Source organism: Patiria miniata, unplaced genomic scaffold (genome assembly GCF_015706575.1).
Source record: "Patiria miniata isolate m_02_andy unplaced genomic scaffold, ASM1570657v1 HiC_scaffold_17, whole genome shotgun sequence".
NCBI lineage: Eukaryota > Metazoa > Echinodermata > Asteroidea > Valvatida > Asterinidae > Patiria > Patiria miniata.
In genome coordinates, this window is record NW_024037055.1 from 15,144,196 (window position 1) to 15,163,097 (window position 18,902).

The window sequence follows — 18,902 nt, forward strand, 5'->3', positions numbered from 1 at the left end:
GCTGTACTGATTCACTACTGAACTATGGATATATTCATTCACCTCCTCGAACATTAAAAGGTTTTGGATTAGAAGTGTGTAATCTTTTCTGTTTCGGGGCTGTTGGAAAAACCATTATCCTGGTCGTATTTTTCTGAGGGCATGCTCTCATCGGTTGGTGCATTTGAGCCTGGCTCTTCATGTTCTTTAGCGCTGCTGACAAGCTTGCTGATTGCGGTGGAGCTAGCTGCGTTGGCGCCGACCCGGTTTGGTCCTCGCAGGTGGACCATCAAGGACGCGCGGATGTTCTCCTGGCGCACGACAAACAGAAGGAAGATGAACAAGCCCTGGAGGGAGTTGCAGACGGCAAAGATGACCTGGAAGGCGAAGCTGGAAGCCTCGAAGATGGACAGCAGACCGAAGACCCAGGTCAGGCCCAGCAGGGACGAGACGGCGGCAATGTTCTGCAGGCGCTTCATGATCCTGTCCCGTTTCTTCTTGCTCGTGTTGGCGGTGCTCTGGATTTTCTTGTCTCTACACAGGACCTTGCGCGAGATCAGCACGAAGATGACGGCGTTGAAAAGGAAGACCAGTCCTATGATGAGCAGCTGACCGAAAAAGAAAGCAGCTCCGGGCTTCAAGAAGCAACTGCGAAGAACCAAATGAATTTCAAATTAGCAGCTGAAACAATTAGGGCCTTCGTAAAAAGTAACCAGAGTGGCTTCGCAAGTGAATGGATATGAATAACGTGCCGGATAGGTAGTCAGGTCAGTTTATGTGGTCTTGTGACGTCATACACTACTCGCTATCCGCTACGCGTGAACACGGCACAGATACTATACTACGCGCTATGCTCATTCTAAAAGTCATAGTAAATTGCCTATTGAACTTCTTTCTGACAAAACATTAATCATGCATGATTTCATTAAGATGATGATTTGCTGAACATATCTGTTCAATCGGTCTGCGTTTCAAAGCACGTTTAGCTACAGCTCTGCGACGTTTTCATTGGAGTGTTGTGGCCTCGTGGTTAAGGGCACTAGATTCGTGGTCTTTGGGTAAAGCTGCGGGTTGTGGGTTCGAGTCCAGTGCGTGTGCTCTTGAGCAAGGCACTTTGTCACTAATTGCTTCTCTCCACCTAGGAGTAAATGGGTACCTCTGACAGCAGAGGTGGTTATTGTGATTGAATAAGCTTGCTTGCGCCTAACAGGCAGCATCCAGCTGTATACTCCCCAGGGAGCTGAGATGGTATTTGGAATGTTTAATTCGCCCAATGATCAGAAGTAATAATAATACTGTAAGCGCTGTGATTTAGTTTACTAATAAGAGCGTTCTTAAATACCGATAATTATTATTATTATTATTATTATTTTGATTAATTATATTTTATTGGCAACTGAGAGTACAGTATGTGTACGCTTTCAGGAAGCGAAACAACAAAGTTGTCGGTAATAGTTAACCCTACGCATACACTTATCCGTTTGGATGCGACACCTCTCTATAATGCGACATTGGAGACCATTTCTTATTACATTCTGACAACAAAACACAGCAGTAAGCCTTTGGTGTTGGCATAATTTAAAGTTTGCCCAAAATATTTAAAACCTAAACTTGGTATAAGAGCAAAGGTGTTTATAACTTAGCCCTCCTGAATAACCCATTAAGCCCAGCTATGACTCACCTGTATTCGTTGTCATACACTGTATAATCAACTGCCAGTATCACACCTATGATGAGCGATGGTAGACCTGAAATTTGAGAATGATTACGAAAATGCTTAACGTAAAATGAAAGTCAATTTGATAACAAAGTCAGACTTTGACTCGACTACCATGACTCGGACTTGAGACTGAGGACTCGATCCTGACTCACGAGTCACATTATTCTTCACCGACAATACTTACACAAAATTATTGAACCGATAATTCCCAAGTTTAATTTGTGGGATGACACTCCTTGTAATACAGCGTTTATCATACTAATGCAAACTGAGACTCTGCCCAAGTGACTCGAGAATTGCACTCAGACTCAATTAAACCATGGAACTCGTGACTCAGACTCGGAATCAAAGCAAGTGGTGAAACTTGGACTCAAACTTGCACCAAGTGATTTGTGACTCGGACTCCAATCATGTAATTTGTTACTCAGATCGAACCAGCTGACTCAAGACCTGGACTTGGATGTTAACTTAGTGACTCAGGACTCGATCAGCATCAAATGAAGTGACTCAGACTTGAACAATGTGACTCAACATTGGACTGATCCAGTATGCTCCGCCCAGTGCGCACTTGGGAAAGTAACACGTGCTCCTCTCCAATGTCACGCTCATAGAGCTATATTTAATATAGCTCTATGGTCATGCAGCTGTATGTGCGTGTACGCATGTCGGACTTCAGTGCACGCACGTGGGACATAAATCACGGCAGTGATTGGTCAGAACACCATGGGATGCATCGGTCCATAGTCCATCTCTGATCACCTACCCCAAGCAACGACAGACGCCTTGATCATAAAATGCTCCACATCAGAATTGAAGACCCTGACCAGCTTGAGGTACAAGTTAGTAGCCTCCACGCCCATCCAGGCCATGGACGTCAGCGTGAAGTAGTGCATCAAGACGGCTACCACGATGCAACCCACGCGGGAGGACGTCTGCTCGATGCCGGCTACGAAGACCAGGTAGAGACACAGCAGAGACAGTGAGAAGCTAATGAGGATGCGGCTGGGGGTCTTCGATCTCAACGACCTGTATCATCCAACAAGCAATATTTTTTAAAATAAATAGAAGTGCTGCGAACTGCTCACTGACTGGATAGACCTGAAATATTCAAATCATCATAAGGCCAAACGTTTCGATCCTAAACAGGACCTTTAAGAAAGGCGCAAAGAAATTGCAGGTTTATCTCAGGGCGGCTTAAGCTAGGATTGCCTATAGTCAAGCTAGACCCGAACAGTTTCAGAGTTAGCCTTAGGACATAATTTTACTCAGTTGCAAACTCGCTCGGTCGTTTGCCATTTTTTTTTTATAATCAAATGTCTGAAATATATCGAGTACTTTTCATTGCATTGACTTGTGACTGGCTGAATACCTAATCAATTAATTAAAGTATTCCCTAAAATTCACCTGAACGATGAGTATATGACAATGGTGATGACTAAGGCCACGATGGAGACAACACATCCAATTTTGCTGATAATGTCCAAAGCCAAACTGGTGAACTTCTTGCCATGGATATTCTGCAACAAGACAGGGAAATAAGATGATATATTTTGGACTTGATGATTGCTCAGTAAAATGGTCTTTTCTTTTTTAGATATACCAGAAATGTTGAAATCATCTTCTCAAATATTACTATCCATGAAATCTAGCTTAAATATCAAAACTATTTCTCCCCTTATTCGGTAAGACTCACCACAAGAACGGCAAAATTGGTGGCGTGATCGCACAGGCATACTGTTCTCCCATTGGTCGGTTGACCTTTCCTGCAGCCTTCAGCGGACCAATCACCGATGCCGTCACGAAGACTGAAATCCCAGAAGACGCAGGTCTCCGTCTGCTCGGTATTCTCAGTTGGAGTCAACACCTGCAGTTTTTAAAATAACCACAATGAAGACCACTTCATTCGCGAATCTGAATTTGTGACATCGTGCGCGAATTTTCGCGCTGCAAATTCACAAATGTTGAGCAGTCAACTCCAGCAAATTTTGCAGCGACTGTTTCGTGATGCAAAATGAGTTTTGCATTTGTATCCGCGTGAATTATGAATCAACGTTTAATCTTATTTAACTAGACATCACACTAGGGAGAAATAAAGAAAAGAAACATTTTATATGACAGAAAAACATATTTGTAAGACAGGACTACATCTTACAGGGTTTAGGCGAAAAGCAATGACAACTGGACTGTCATATGGGAGATCGCTGATGCTGACATTTGGTACACTGGCAGAGATGATACGACTGGCGATGGCAGTGGGGAACTCCGTTGAAGAGGCGTTGTCCACTTGTTGGGAGTGGAAGAGATTACTGTTCTCATACATGACGAAGCTGATGGGTACAGCACTGCCTGTTTAATAAGACAGATGGAACGATCTAAGTGCAAATTTATTTATTCAAACAATACATTCTTAAATAAAAAGACTGTGCAAGTTTTGTAAATCTGGTCCAACGGCCCACAACATTACAGACTGAATCAAAATGGCTATTCATTGGAAGTCTTTTCATGCATTGGTGTACACAATGGGCAAGACTTAGCCATTTCATTGGCGTTACAAGTAAACCTAAACAATAGCACTGCCCGGCTAGCAAGTGAGAGTCGGCGAGTCAGTCACTGAGTTGCGAAAAGGGTGTTAAGCTTGCCTTCTTGGATCAGCCATTCAAGCTCATAAACCACAGCAAAGTTGCCACAAACTCATACGAAATACAGAAAACGTGCCTGGTTGTTGATTTCTCCTTGATTTTTTTATGGTGAAAAAAATGAAAAATAATGAATGCAGATTGACCAACTGAAACAAATTGTTTTCGCAAAAAAAAAGACATGGCAAAAAAAGGTCCGAATGCATTCTGTCCAACTGATTCAGAATGACTATTCACTGGAAGTCTTTTCATGCTATTGTGTACACAATGGAACGGATTTAACTCATTGATTACGGGTACTCCTATACGATAGCACTGCCCGACTCCCAAGTGACAGTTATTGCGTCAGTCATTGAATTATGAAGAGGGAGATAGGCTGGCCCTCTGGGAATAGCAAACATTACAAACACCTTCCCTGCAGTTATCGCGAGCATTCAGCGTATACTTACTAGATAAGAAATCTAGTCATTACAGAAAGCGCACCAGTTGTTTTAGCTTATAATATTCAATATTGATTTTTTCAAGTGTTTTACTTTTGGGCCGGGAAATAGTTTACTGTCACCGCTTTTTATATCCTACCTGTGGGAAATAGTTTCAGTATTGCCTCTGGTAGTTCAATGGATGCTTCCACTTTCTCCACGGGGATGCCCCCGTCGGAACTGCAATAGATGCCTATATCCTCCCCAACCAAGGATTCGCTGCCACTCCCTCCAGAAATAGCCGCAAACCCCAGCCCGTTGACAAGATCATCGGGGTCGAAGTGACGCGCAACGACCGCCACGCTGGTAGTGACCGCACTGATGTTTTTCCCCGCGGCCAGGACATTCCACACCTGCCTCTCCAGGGCGCGGACAACGCGGGATGAAGAGTTGGCGGCGTTTTCCGAATTGTTGAATTCTCGGGTGTCCACTTGCATGATGTTGTTCACAACATTGACGACATTTGCTGTGACCTGTGTCAGATACATTTCAAACCTAACTTATTGGCTTTATTTTACATTTCATGCGTTTGGCATTTTTTTCATGTGTCAATATGCATTGAATCGTCTCAAACAAAGTTTCAGCATTATGAAAGTTTGTAGGTTTCGAAGTTTATGTCTTGTCAAAATGGGGGACCACTAACATAGGGCTGGATAGCTCAGTTGGAAAGCTCTGGAATGGCAACGTGGAGGTCGCAGGTTCACAACCTGCTCCAGTCAATTTTTCTGTCAAACAACAGACTGTTTAATTTGTTACTTGTGAACAATAATATGCACACAATCCACTTAACAATTACACTTACATCAAACTTTCCGATGGATCAGTTAGAAAGTTGGTAGTCTTGTGCGGCATAAATATGCAAATGAGTAACTTACCTTTGGAGATGTATCTTGAGAGTTGACAATGTCATCAAGCAGGTCCGCTATTTGATCGAAGGCGTCGGCGTCAATTGAGGAAGTATCGTTGGATTGCGATACAAGATCTTCTGCAGCTTCGTCCACGGTGTTCATGGGACTTGTCTGCAATGATTAAGTAACTCCTTTAACCATTAGCTTCTCTTATACATTGTATTACATTATATTAAGTGATAAAAAAAATACAGTGCTGAGGCTGTACAGGGAGTAACGGGAAAGGTCAATGGCAAACAGACTATACATGACGTCCTGGAATGCGCCAACTTGGGCTACAAAACGCATTCCAGGATATTATATCAATTGGAGAGAGCATTTCAAAGAAGGATATAAACATCCACACAACCATACTTGAAAAACTGAGCATTTTCTTTTATTATTCTTGCAATGGCGCGTGAGAACGAATTTCGGGGGGTCAAGATTTTGACTCCGAAACCGGTCGAGATGTTTTGGTGCTAGTCGTGATTCTAGTCGCAAATATGTTCCTTTATATAACTGACATACAGATCCTAGTCATTTGATTGGTGGAACTCACATCACATGACATTCGTTATTGCTCCCATTCACGCCGCGGCTCAAAAAGTATTACTATACTTCATACCAACCTCGTCCCCAGGGTGTCGAGCAGTACGCGCCCACCACTACCTGCTCTCTCACCCTGGTATTTGATCATTTGCATGTGCAAGATTTTTGCACACGTATGCAAATGAGGAACAGTCTGGTGCCTGGATATGCGTTACACATTAGGGTTTGTTTTTGTATGCGGTGTCTGGGGTAAAAACAGAGTCAATTCGTAGCAGCACGAGCACGGCGTGAGTTACGAAAACACGATTTTTGAAATCAAACTGCTACGATCTTATCGAGACAACATGCAGTATCATATTTCATATTAATATAAGCAAATTGGAAAGGAAATTATTTTTTTTGAGAAGGCGTGGACGAATGATCACGAAACACGTACTGCACGTTGTGAATATATAGCACCAAGTACACGATAAAAATCCATTACTAGCCAGTTGCGGTATCCAATCAGGATACAGGAAGAAAGTTTCTTATCCAAGGTGTACTATTGGAAACGCGGTTGGAAATAAAGTAAGCACTGGGGACGAGGTTGACCTCATACATATTCGTGATCAAGAGCCGAACTCTCACTGGTCAATTCACCATCACGTGCCAGATGTTATTCTTGCACAGGGTAAATACGCATGCGTAGTAGACTGTCGCATGGGTTACCCGTGCGACAGTCTACTACGCATGCGCTTTACAGAGCAGTCGAGGAACTGTCGCACGGGTGCAGTACGCATGCACAAACATCAGTCGCCCAGGAGAGATGCATGGTTGCACGGTTTGCGTAAATGTTAATTTCCAGAACTCAATGATGCCGTACTGGAGAAAATTTACGAAAGAAAGTTGTACACAAACAACTGTATACAACTGTAGTAACTGTATTATATTGCAAACGAACAGAACTAGTAATTGAAGTTGAGCAACCAAAATATTCTTTTTGTGAGCTGTACAAGTTTCCCCGAATTTTGTTGTAGGTGCATATATATATATAAATATAAAAAATCACGCGTACATGTGATTGCAAATCATGAAATCTCGGTATCGGAAGTTGACAAACTAGTTCCCGAGGCGAAGCCGAGGGAACTAGTTTGTCAACTTCCAATACCTCGGGGAGCAAATATCGACTGTCCACCCTCAAACCATGTTATATTTGTATACTATCCGCCCATGGGAAATGGGAAATACTATTCAACAGTTAGGATCAAGACGCGGTATTTGTTTGCAAATGCATGCTGGTGGGCGCGTTCAGCGTTGCGCGTAGCGCGTATTGTTCCAAAGAGCCAGCGCTACAGCGTTGGTTCAAACATTTTCGTGAAGGGGTGGTTTGGAAGAGAGAAATACATTTTCCTCCAGTTTTGTATTAAAAAAAAGGGTTGAAATATATCAAATGACAAGGATCTATATGTCAGTTATATAAAACAAATATTGAGTGGCTTTAAATTGTGAAATGGGAGGAATATTATCGCTCGGTAAAATCTGGACTTTTCCAGTTCACTCGGCTGCGCCTCGTGAAATGGAAAAATCCAGATTTTACCTTGCTATAATATTCCTCCCATTCCACGCTGAGCCACTCAATATTTGTATATTGAAAATATTTCTCTAAAAGGCGTGTGTGTCCATCGGTAGAGTTAATATATTGAACTTGTGGAGTGCCTTGGTCTCATGGTCTGGGGCATTGAATTTGTGGTCTGTGGTTAATTCTGCAGGTTGTGGGTCCGAGTGCAGCCTGGGGTCATGGTGCGTGTGGCCTTGGGCAAGGCACTAAGTCACTCATTGCTCCTCCCCACCCATGAGTAAATGGGTACCTGTTAGGGCAGAGATGGTTATTGTGATTAGCTAACTTGCCCCGAAATGGTAGCATCGAGCTGTATACTCCCCTGGCAGCTGAGATGGTATTTGGTATGTTTAATTGTCGGCAATCACCAGGGGTAATAATGAATCCGTAAAAATGATCTACTGGCACAGCAGTAGACTATCGATTCCCCCCCCCCAATAATAAGAACTATGTTTTAAATATGTGATTCCTCTTCGAAAAAAAAAACAGTCTCACCACAAGTATAGCAAAATTGGTGGCGTGGTCACACATGCAAACTATTCTCCCATTGGTCGGTTGACCTTTCCTGCAGCCTTCTGTTGACCAATCACCAATGCCGCCACGAAGACTAAAATCCCAGAAGACGCAGGTCTCCGTTTGATAGGAGTTTTCATTTTGGCGGAATTCCTAAAAAAAAAAAAAAAAAAAAACCACTTACCTATAGGACTTACAAATCAATATAGGTAAAGGCATACAATAGCTAAAGGCATACACATGCAGTTTGTCGTGCGGCAATGTTGCAGACGCACGTTTACAAATATGCGATATTGTATGTCACTAGGTTCACGCACAGGTTCCAGGTGAAATATGTATCAATGCAATCACTTTCAACTGGGAATGGCCAAACTTGGCCATTTCGGACCAATGCAAGCTAGCCCCTATAATACACATTCTTTCTAGCACAAGGGAAACTTGGAAAAAGGTTTGTTTTTTTTGCAGTGCGGCTGGTCAATTGGGATGAATCGATTGCGGCTGGTCGATTGGGATGAATAAAGCAATGACTGGGGATCAATGACAACCATTATCAGACAACGAGGATTTATTCAGGTGTTGTATAAAAAAAATATTGAATTGATTCAGAATGGCTATTCACTGGAAGCTTGTTCATCCATCTTGCCCACACAATGGGCAAGATTTGTGTCATTCATTAGCCTAAAGGGGAATCCTATATGATAGCACTGTCTGCTTCTCTTCACCAGCCTACGTATACATGTAGTTTTCTGAATCACAAGCGACAAAAGTCAGTCAGTCAGTCAGATAGACACAAAGAGGACACTAGTCTGGTCCTCTGGGAACTCCAACGGCAAAAGTAGATTCTTACTTTGTGTAGATTGAAGGTGATGACAACAGGCGTTTCAGGAGGGAGATCGGTGATGCTGACGTTCAGCAGACTGGCAGAGATGATGAGACTACCGATGGTCTGGGGATTGTCCGTGGACCGACTGTCATCAATTAGTTGGGATCGGAAGAGATTGCTGCTGGTGTACAGGCCAAAACTGACCGGAAGCGGGCTGTCTGTTTAACACAAAAGTAATCCAGACTGATTTGTCAGAGAAAAAAGTGACACAGAATATGGACCAATTCGGCGACAGTCATTTTTCTTAGGTGGCACCAATGGCGACCATTAGTGTTAACCAAAATGCACCCGTGCCTCATCTTTGAGAACGCGTGTGTATGAGCTGGTACATAGTGCACAAAGAACACAGCATGAACTAATTTGAACAGTTATATTGAGAGGCATAGTTGTTGTAAAGAGGACATGTTTTCGTCTTGCTTCTGTTTTTCAATAATGTGTGATTCACTTTTCAAACGTTGTTCGTCACCTCTTGTCTGTCGCTTTTCATTTTTGTGTCCATTGCAGTTATCTTTTAAACATTGTGGTTCACCATTCCAACCGATATGATTCACTTTTCAGGATGTTTGACAAACAGAACCATGACAGAAATCTGCCTCTAATGTTGAACTTTACATGTCTGATTTGCATCCTCCGGTTAAATCAAACCCTCCATACATATTTACGTTACATACCTATAATGTGGGAATTCCTATGTTTTCGTGTAGTTCAGAAAAACATGTGAAAAAAACTCATTTTACTCACACTATAAAAACTCTTTCAACCCGTTTTTTTACTTTGATTCCCTTGAGCGTTTTTCTTCATTTTGCCACGGATAAATCTTACCAAAAATGCCTCTAAACCTGTTTTCTAGAGAGGGGAAAACCTACGTTTACGTTGGTAGGACGTTGGGCAAGTCCACAAAACGTATCTGAAACCTGGTTTAAGTTATGCGGACATCTTTTGTTCGGAAATCAACACACTGAATGTAACGCTTGTAAATATTGATAACATACCGATTTTCATAACTATTCTTGCTTTCTGAAATGTACATACCATGATATAATGACACCTATGGACCAGTTTCTCACCTGCTGGGAACTGATTCAGTATAACGCCTGGTAGTAAGACCGATGCTTCAACTTTCCCTAAAGGGACGTCCGTGCTGTTGGTACCGTAATAAACCTCAAGGTTATCATCCAAAAGAGAGTTGGTCTCATTCCTGTCAGACAGAGCTACAAACTGAAGCCTTTCCACAACCAAGTTGGGATCCAGAATCATCGCAAAGACCGCGACGCTGCTCGTCACCTCACTGACGTCCTTCCCCGCGGCGAGAACGTTTGCGATCTGCTTCTCCAGAGCCCGGATGATGCGTGAGGATGAGTTGGCCGCACCCCCCGTGTCGTTTAATTCATGAGTGTCTACTTGTTGAAGGTTTTCCACAATCTTGACGACATTAGCTGTTACCTGTACAGGTTTTTGAGTTTTTAAAAATATGGCAAATGTTCTTTTTTCCTAAAGTGTAATCTGCCTAAAATAGAAAAGAAAAGTAGAAGCCACGTTTGTGGTGGTGTCATGCTCGCGTGCAGCAGGCGTACATGCATCTTGGTCACCGTTTTTGGTATAGCGCGGAGTGCGTGCGTACTACCTGAGCACAACCTGTGAGAGCCTACATGTGCCATCGCAGAAAATGGCTGTTACCGAATTAGTGTTTAGTAGTCAAAGACAAAAACCGGTTCAAAAGGTAGAAAGTAATTACCTTCTACCTTTTGAACACTTCTTCTTCTTCTTCTTCTCCTTCTTTAGAAATTTGAAATAAAGCGTTTCAATATCTCAAGTTTCCATACACAAACAGGTTTTAATGCCCGATATATATTTTAGTCTACCATTCCTAAGCCAGTTGTCTTGCATGCTTCTTTTCCAAGGACAAACGCCAAGTCGTAAAAGCAAGCATGATACAGCCGTCAAATTACAACCTTTATTAGAAACTATATTTCAGACGCTTTTTGCTCAAGATGTACCACACCAAAACCAAACAAAATTTAGAGTTTATTTAACCTACATCTGGGGATGTGTCTTGCGCGTTGGCAATGCTGTCCAACAGGTCGGCCGCGGTAGCTACATCATCGGCACTGATGGAGGAAGTGTCGTTGGTTTGTTTGGCCAGAGATTCGGCAGTTTGCTCCACATTGTCTGGCGTCACTATCCGTTCGGTCTAAAGCGATACCAAAAATGACTCCGAGTGTTAATGACATACCTGTGAGTGGTATTGTTAAGCTGTGTATGGTGCGATGGTTACAGTGTTCGACTTGTGTGCCGCGCGTGGTACATGGGTTCAAACCATTACAGGGAACAATACTAATAATAATAATAATAAAGAGCATTTATAATGCGCCAAATCCGTCTTGATTAGATGCTCAAGGCGCAGAAAAACAAACAAATAAACATGAACAGCAAAAACAGTAGGAAACAAAAGTACGCACAAATGAAAATACATGAATATGAAACAGTACACATGAGAGTGAATCAAACAGGACGATTACTGAAATGCTGCTTTGAATAGGTGGGTCTTCAGAGCACATTTAAACTCATGGGAAGTAGCACTATCAGGAATATTTTTAGGAAGTTTGTTCCATAACATAGGTCCAGCATGAGAAAATGAACGGTCCCCCCCCCCAAGATTTAATAGTTTTTGGCACAAGCAGGGACGAATTTGCAGACCTGAGGTATCTAGCAGGGTTGTAAGAAATGAGCAAATCAGAATTATATCCAGGGGCAGAACCATGTAAGCAATGAAAAACAAGCAAAAGTAATTTGAAAACTATTCGAAACTCTACAGGCAGCCAATGGAGGGAACGCAGAACTGGCGTTATGTGAGTTTTACAACTAGTTAGAGAACATAGTGCGTATGCACTCGGGCAAGGCACTTTACTAAATGGGTACCTGTGAAGGTAGAGACCACATTGCGCGGATCTCACGCTGAAACTGTGATGCACATTGATCATATTCTTATGGAATTTGCGCAATATAAACGAATAAATTATATTGTTATTATCCTTTCGTGTCCATAACATTTTTATGAGAGGATGATTACCTATCTTTCCAATCACCTACTTTTATCGTCTTGGATATAACAAGTCCTGCATGGTTAGTGACTGTCAGTGTGATGTAGTATTCAAAGTCACTATCATCGACGACGAATGAAGGTTTGTAGTTTGTGGCGTAGCAGTCACCAATTGGGACACAATGGCAGGTTGCAGGGTTGCAGTCCTCACGATCCTGGAAAAATAACACAAATATTTCAAGGTGTGTTACAAAGGTGCGTTATCAATATTTCATTTTCATATACCTATATTCATGAAAAGTTTGTTTGGGAAGGGGAGAATAAAATAGCTTAACGAATTTGCCATAATGTACAGCTCCCATTTTTTTTTACAAGACCAGTCTACATCTTGTTCTTACAATATGTTCAACTGGAATTTTTTCATTGACATGTTCTATCTCAGTGCCGTTATCCACGTGAAAGAGTCGCCATTTGACAGTGCTTGCACCACTGTGTTCATCAAACGTCGTACACTCCACTCTGAAATGAAAAAAAAAGAAGCTCGCTTTTTTTACAAGTAAGTTATGGCTGAAATTCAGAAAAGAAAAACATAATAATTAGTTTAAATTTGTAATTTTCGAATTTCGGCGAGGGAAGTTTAAAATCTTACCTGATATCCGACAAACCAGGTATGAGCTTGAAATCTTGAATAGTCGGAGGGTTGAATCAGCGTGAACTAACACACTGTCCCTCACAACGTGACCGGCTAGGTCTCTAGCCTCCACCCAGAACCGAATGGAATCACCGTCTACTAAGGTCAGGTTGTAGGTCGCCTGTGTGTTTGTGGCTTCATTACTCCAATTGTCCGAGTTGTCGTCACTCACGTTGACGGTGGTCCTTCCACCGCTGTGGTCGATGTCGTAAAAGACATGGAACTCAGTCACTCCAAGGGCATTGGGAACCGCTGCACGACCACGTTGGCCAAAGTACTGGTCATAACCTAGGGGCGGAAAAGGGCATCAATATGATTATACATAATGTTTTTGGCCTTCTCATACTCCACTTCACTCCACTCTACCCTACTGTTTCCTTACTATGAAAGGCATAGTAGGCCTACACTGTTGGAAATGACAAGAACTTCATTTTTGTAATTATCTGATTCTCCTACGATCTTTTCAAAATCTCATAAAGTGATAGCTGCTACAGCTGAAAAGGTTTATATTTGATTGGTATCTCATCGAGCCTAATCAATTACCACTATCAATAGTTGCATTGACGTACGACCCGATGGGTTTCAGCAATCCTTGATTCAGGTGATGAATATTGAGGAATCTGTTTGTCCAATCAAGAACTACGGATGTCATCCCTCCGTTGGAGTCGAGGTCAATCAACCACTCGTAGTTGGTTCCTTCAGTCGCTAAAAGTAATCGCACAGATGCGTTGTTCTGCAAAGTGACATCGTCAGGATCGTCGTCGAAGAACACAAAGCGTCTGCTGAGTTTGGAGTTTCCAGCGTTGTCGACAGCAGTGAGGACGATGGAGTAAACACCTGTTGAGAAGTGTGGATATGAAATTAGAGCATTTGGTGGGAAAGGTAGGTAATAAGGGGTTAACAAATAGGCTCATTGGAGCGGGACTCAATCTGCTTATGTGACAGCTTTCTTCTTCAAGGTAATCCAACTGAAAACTTGATTGAAACGTCATAATTTAGAACTAGAGGTAGTATCGACTTCAACTGACAAAACAACTTTAAAACAAACAAAACTTTATTTTGTAGGTACGTGGATGTTAGATTTCACGATTATGTCGAAAGCGGCTAGAATGATCCAAAAGAATGGCCGATGGGATCATAATACAATCTTCATCTTCATCTTCATCTTAATACATGGCAACAGGCCAAACTTGGCCCATGACGCCATGGGGTGTGTGCTCAGTTCTGTCCAGGTTGGATGGCCGCGTTGAACAACTCAAGGGACTTCAGGGAGGTGATGGACTGGGGGAGTTGATTCCAATCAACTACGGTCCGGGGGAAGAATTAAAGAGTTCTGGTACCCGGTAGTCAGTGGCGTAGCCATGAATTTTTCAGTGGGGGGGGGGGGGGGGGGGGGGGGGGGGGGGGGGGGGGGGGAGGGGGGGCTGGAACATTTCATGGGGGGGCATCAAGCAGGGGCGTCAATCGCTTCTCAAAAGTGGGGGGGACATACCTTGATCATAACTGATGCAAGCGCGAAGCCCTTACGGCGTGGGGTTCGGGGCCCGCTTAAGGGCCCCGAAAAAAATTGGATTCTAGATGTTCTGTGGTGTGATTTGAAGCAATTTCTTACGACTTTCCTCCATGCTTTAACTAAGATTTTCTTGGCAAAAGATAATTATTTGAACATCGTTTTCGAGGTTGGAGACATTGAATCAGCTATCGGTATTCTGAGCTATTGGCGTGGGGTTCGGGGCCCGCCTAAGGGCCCCGAAAAAAAATGGATTTTCGATGCTCTGTGGTGTGATCTGAGGCAATTTCTTACCACTTTAACCAATAATTATCTTAGCACAAAAGATAATAATTTAAACATAATTTTCGAGGTTTTTTCAGCTAAAGGCATAAGAAAATTTTGTGAACATTGTTTTCGAGGTTGGAGTCATTGAATCAGCTACCAGAATTCTGAGCTATAGGCGTGGGGTTCGGGGCCCGCTTAAGGGCCCCGAAAAATGTTGGATTCTAAATGCTTTGTGGTGCTATCCGAGGCAATTTCTGACCACTTTAACCAATATTTTCTAAGCAAAAGATACTGTATCTTAGATACATTGTAGTACAAAATAGGGCCCATGGCGTCATGTAGATCAATGATAATTTTTTTAGAAACTCAAAATCTCAGTGGGGGGGGGGGGGGCGACAAGGTTTCATGGGGGGGCCCCCCCCCCCCCCCCCCCCCCCCCCGGTGGCTACGCCACTGCTGGTAGTTCTGGTCTCAAGTCGCTGTTAGGCATCCTAATTGAAGTGGCGACTGGAGTGGTCAGCTGCAGCTGTTCTTTTGTTAAGCCGGATGGTGACAGGAGAACTTCCGGTGTGGATTTTACAAAAGTGAGTAAGTCTGTTATTTTTCCGCCTATTTGCTACCGAATCCCATTTTACCAACTCGATCATTTTGGTGACGCTGGATGTACGATATAATCTTTGAGAACAAATCGGGCAGCTCTGCGTTGAACCTTGTTCAACATCTGGACGTATTTGGCTTGGTAATAATCAGTAACTGCAGCGGCGTATTCAAGATGAGGTCTGACTAACTGACTAACTCTGCTACGTACAGCAATATTAAATATCTTTTTCAATTTAAACGGCCCTTTTCCAGAAAAATTAAGCCAGCGAAACCTACCAACATGAGGAAAAGTGGCAGTCTGACCAGAGTTGGTTACTCCGGAATAAACGGCAGGGGTGTCAAAGATTTCTGTCATCTCGTTGCCATGGATTCCCGATAGCTGTCGTACTTCCAGGTGGTATTCTTTAATGCCAGCTAGATCGTCGGCCCAGCCTTGCCAAGTGATCGTCATTGTTGCCTTTAAAGAGATCCCAAATTAAAGAGATTTTTCAACTAACTCCTTTCCCTCGACAATTTTGATGCAATGGTCAATTTCACAATGACCAGGTGAACCTATTTTAAAATTCCCTGTCGCACCTAAAATTGGCCGAGCACACTATGTTTTTTTATGATCAATCAATGAACGAACCCATTAATTAGCACTTGTATTAAATTGTATAACATCGCATTAACTCCTCCAAAAATCAATAAAACACAGAGTGCTGTGGCTAATGGGTTAACACAATACAATGCTGTTCAGGTGCCAATGGGGTAACTTTCATATTATTATGTACATTAATGCACATGCTCCTCATCTTTTTAAACTTTTTTTCCCATGATGACATTGAGCATGTGAACATTAATCAGCCTTCATCTTTTGACATATTTTAACCTAATTAGGATCGCTTTCATGCAACATATCTAACTTTTTGTATGGAAATACTTGTATGGAAATTTTTTTTTTTTTACACTTGACAAAAGGCTGACGAATTATTCTCATGTTGAATGCTAGTAGTCACGTCACGTCAACTCTTAATTTCTGTTTAAAACTGTCTATACTTGTTTGCTTTGCCTGATCTGCTGCCAACCGCAAGCAACAGGATCAACCTAAAACTCAACCTACCTGTGTGGTGACATCGTTCCCTGCATTCAGCATGGTGGTTCGACATCCACTACCGACATTTACACAGTGGTAAGGGTCAACAAAGTCAAAGGTGAAAGTTGAATAGCCAGACACTGTCTGTCCATTATAGTAGCGTGTGATGATGGTATTGGAGGAGTCTCTGTTGTAGAGTTTCATGTACCCGCCATTGGTTGAAGATACATCATATCTCATTCTGCAACAGGCAAGAATTTTGCAGATATTAAACATAAAAAAATACGAGCTTCCTCAGTACGTTGGCAGTGCTAAGGGGGAAGGGAAGTTTAGTGCATCCCCCGCTCCCCCGCCCCACTCACACAAATTAAACAAAAGAGAAAGGGAGGGGGAGAAAAGGAATAAACAAAAGAAGTGATTCGAAGTCAACATTTGAATCATGCTGTAAAAAAAATGTAAATCCTCTTTTAAGAAATATGAACGATACATTTTTCCAGTTCCTGTTATAAATCTGACATCTATGATTTTGTAATTCTGGATACGCAACTGCGTGTATTCTTCGTCTACGAGTGATTATGTGGAAAAGATGACCTAGCCAACAATTAAAAATTAGTTTGTGATCATTTTCAATGGCATTTAAAAAGGACATGGACAAAAATGTCCAACTATGGACCATACAATGGCCCGAAGGGAACGTTTGTTAATGTTCTGTTCAATCAGAGTTGCCTCCAATATGGCGGGCAAAGACTTACACATCTCCACTTGCTGGGGTCCAGAGATTGTAGTTTAAGTTGTACGTGAATTCACAGACAACTAGGATTGCAGCCGGGCTGTCTCGACTAAAATACACTCCATTTGTCGTTGTTGAGCAGGATCGAGAGGCTATCGTGTATATAACTGATGTACCTCCTTAATTCATAGGACAAAATGGTAAAACACTGATTATTTACAAGATAAAGGAACATTGTGCAGGACAACTCTAGAGAGATGTAATACACACAAATATAGCTGCATTTTGACGACGCCCTTCAAATAAACGATGTTCAAGTTTTTCGTTTTGTCCTACATTGCCTGAAAATGATTTATGCGCAATTAAATAAACAAAGAAATAATGGTTGAGACCTGCAAACAATATATTGACACGAAACATATACGTTTGCAGCCGTTTTTGGTAAATGGAATTGATTATATTCAGTAAAAAAACGTGTATATCAAATCTTGTCAATGTTAAAGGGGAAGTCTGTGACTAATCAAACACAGAGAAAAACTTGGTTCCGCCAGTGATTGCGACAGAAACTTTGCAAAGAATGTCACTCTCAACCAAATCACATGCGTGTACACCAGCGAGGGGGAGGGGAGCCCCCCCCCCCGAAAAGAAAAGAAAACAAAGAGGAAAAAAGACAGGTGTGAAGTCATATTGCTGGTAATTTAATGCACATGTAACAACATGGGCGTCCGCAGGGGTGTCAATGGGGGTAGGGTGGGCAAACGTCCCCTCAGCCAACCCTAGTAAAAATGATAAATTGAGAACATATTAGAGAAAGTGAAAGGGTTTTGAGAGCTTTGCCCCCTCTAAAAACTCCTGGCGACGTCAATGGTGTGCACTTTCACTGTAAATTAAGGAGGTTGAACTCACGATTAACGTAAGCTTGAACGTTTCCTCCAATCACACCCAGGCTAACGCGCTGTATGTATGGGTGACCACCAGCGGATGGGTTTGGAAGTCCAGTAGGTTGGTAGGAGCTCTTCCAATTGATCTTGATGCTTGTAAAGTCTGGGACATTGGCGAAGACGGTAGCTGTACTGCCCAGGACCGTGGGTGATTCGAGTGTTGTCGTCCCCTTGATCAGGGCGGCACGGTGCTCTGATAAGTCTGGAGCTTGACTGCTACCCACTGTAAATATTAAATGAATGAAAAAGAAATACTTCCTCAAAATCTGTTTGGGTTGATCTTTCTTACCCTTTTTTACTTCCATTTTTTTTTAGGGGAGTCAGTCTCGATATATTAATATTTGCAAAGATGCATTCATCAGTTCTAGTTTATGTACCCTCTAATAAGATGATACAATGTCAGAAAAAAAGACACTTTGAGGTCAATTTTGTGGTGTACAACAAAACTCTGGGTTGTACTAACACATCTGGCCTCAATAGCCACAAAAAAGCTTGGACTACTCAAGTGGCATGTGGATAAAATCAGCCAGAAAAAAATGACACAAGCAGGTTAATCAATCCAATGGTTTTTGTGACATCTAGGCCTATTCATTGGAATTTCTTAGCCAATTGCATCTGAAAAAAAAAACTATGAAAATTATCGGATCATTTTTTTTATTAGGGTTTACCGAAAGCAAACAGGAAATTTTCTTGAAGCCTGCCGGTAATGCTGAGCCTGCATACTGCCAAAGTTACCAGTGGCATCCCTACATTTTCTCGTAGAAATAGGACCCATTTTTGGACCCTAATTTTATCCAATCTACTC

The 18,902-nt window shown here is 42.3% G+C and overlaps 1 protein-coding gene across 1 annotated transcript; it reads right to left on the reverse strand.

The window, feature by feature from the left end:
* Window positions 1-68: 68 nt before the first annotated feature.
* On the reverse strand, window positions 69-18,564 carry LOC119724063. The gene is given in 22 exon segments (XM_038194984.1): window positions 69-627; window positions 1,661-1,727; window positions 2,463-2,725; window positions 3,104-3,216; window positions 3,393-3,563; window positions 3,852-4,045; window positions 4,915-5,287; window positions 5,690-5,833; window positions 8,343-8,513; window positions 9,208-9,401; window positions 10,311-10,686; window positions 11,282-11,434; window positions 12,334-12,498; window positions 12,682-12,802; window positions 12,933-12,984; window positions 12,987-13,262; window positions 13,518-13,811; window positions 15,628-15,808; window positions 16,454-16,667; window positions 17,179-17,335; window positions 18,063-18,320; window positions 18,561-18,564. Coding segments are annotated over 22 exon segments (4,500 nt in total).
* Between the last annotated feature and the right edge of the window lie 338 nt (window positions 18,565-18,902).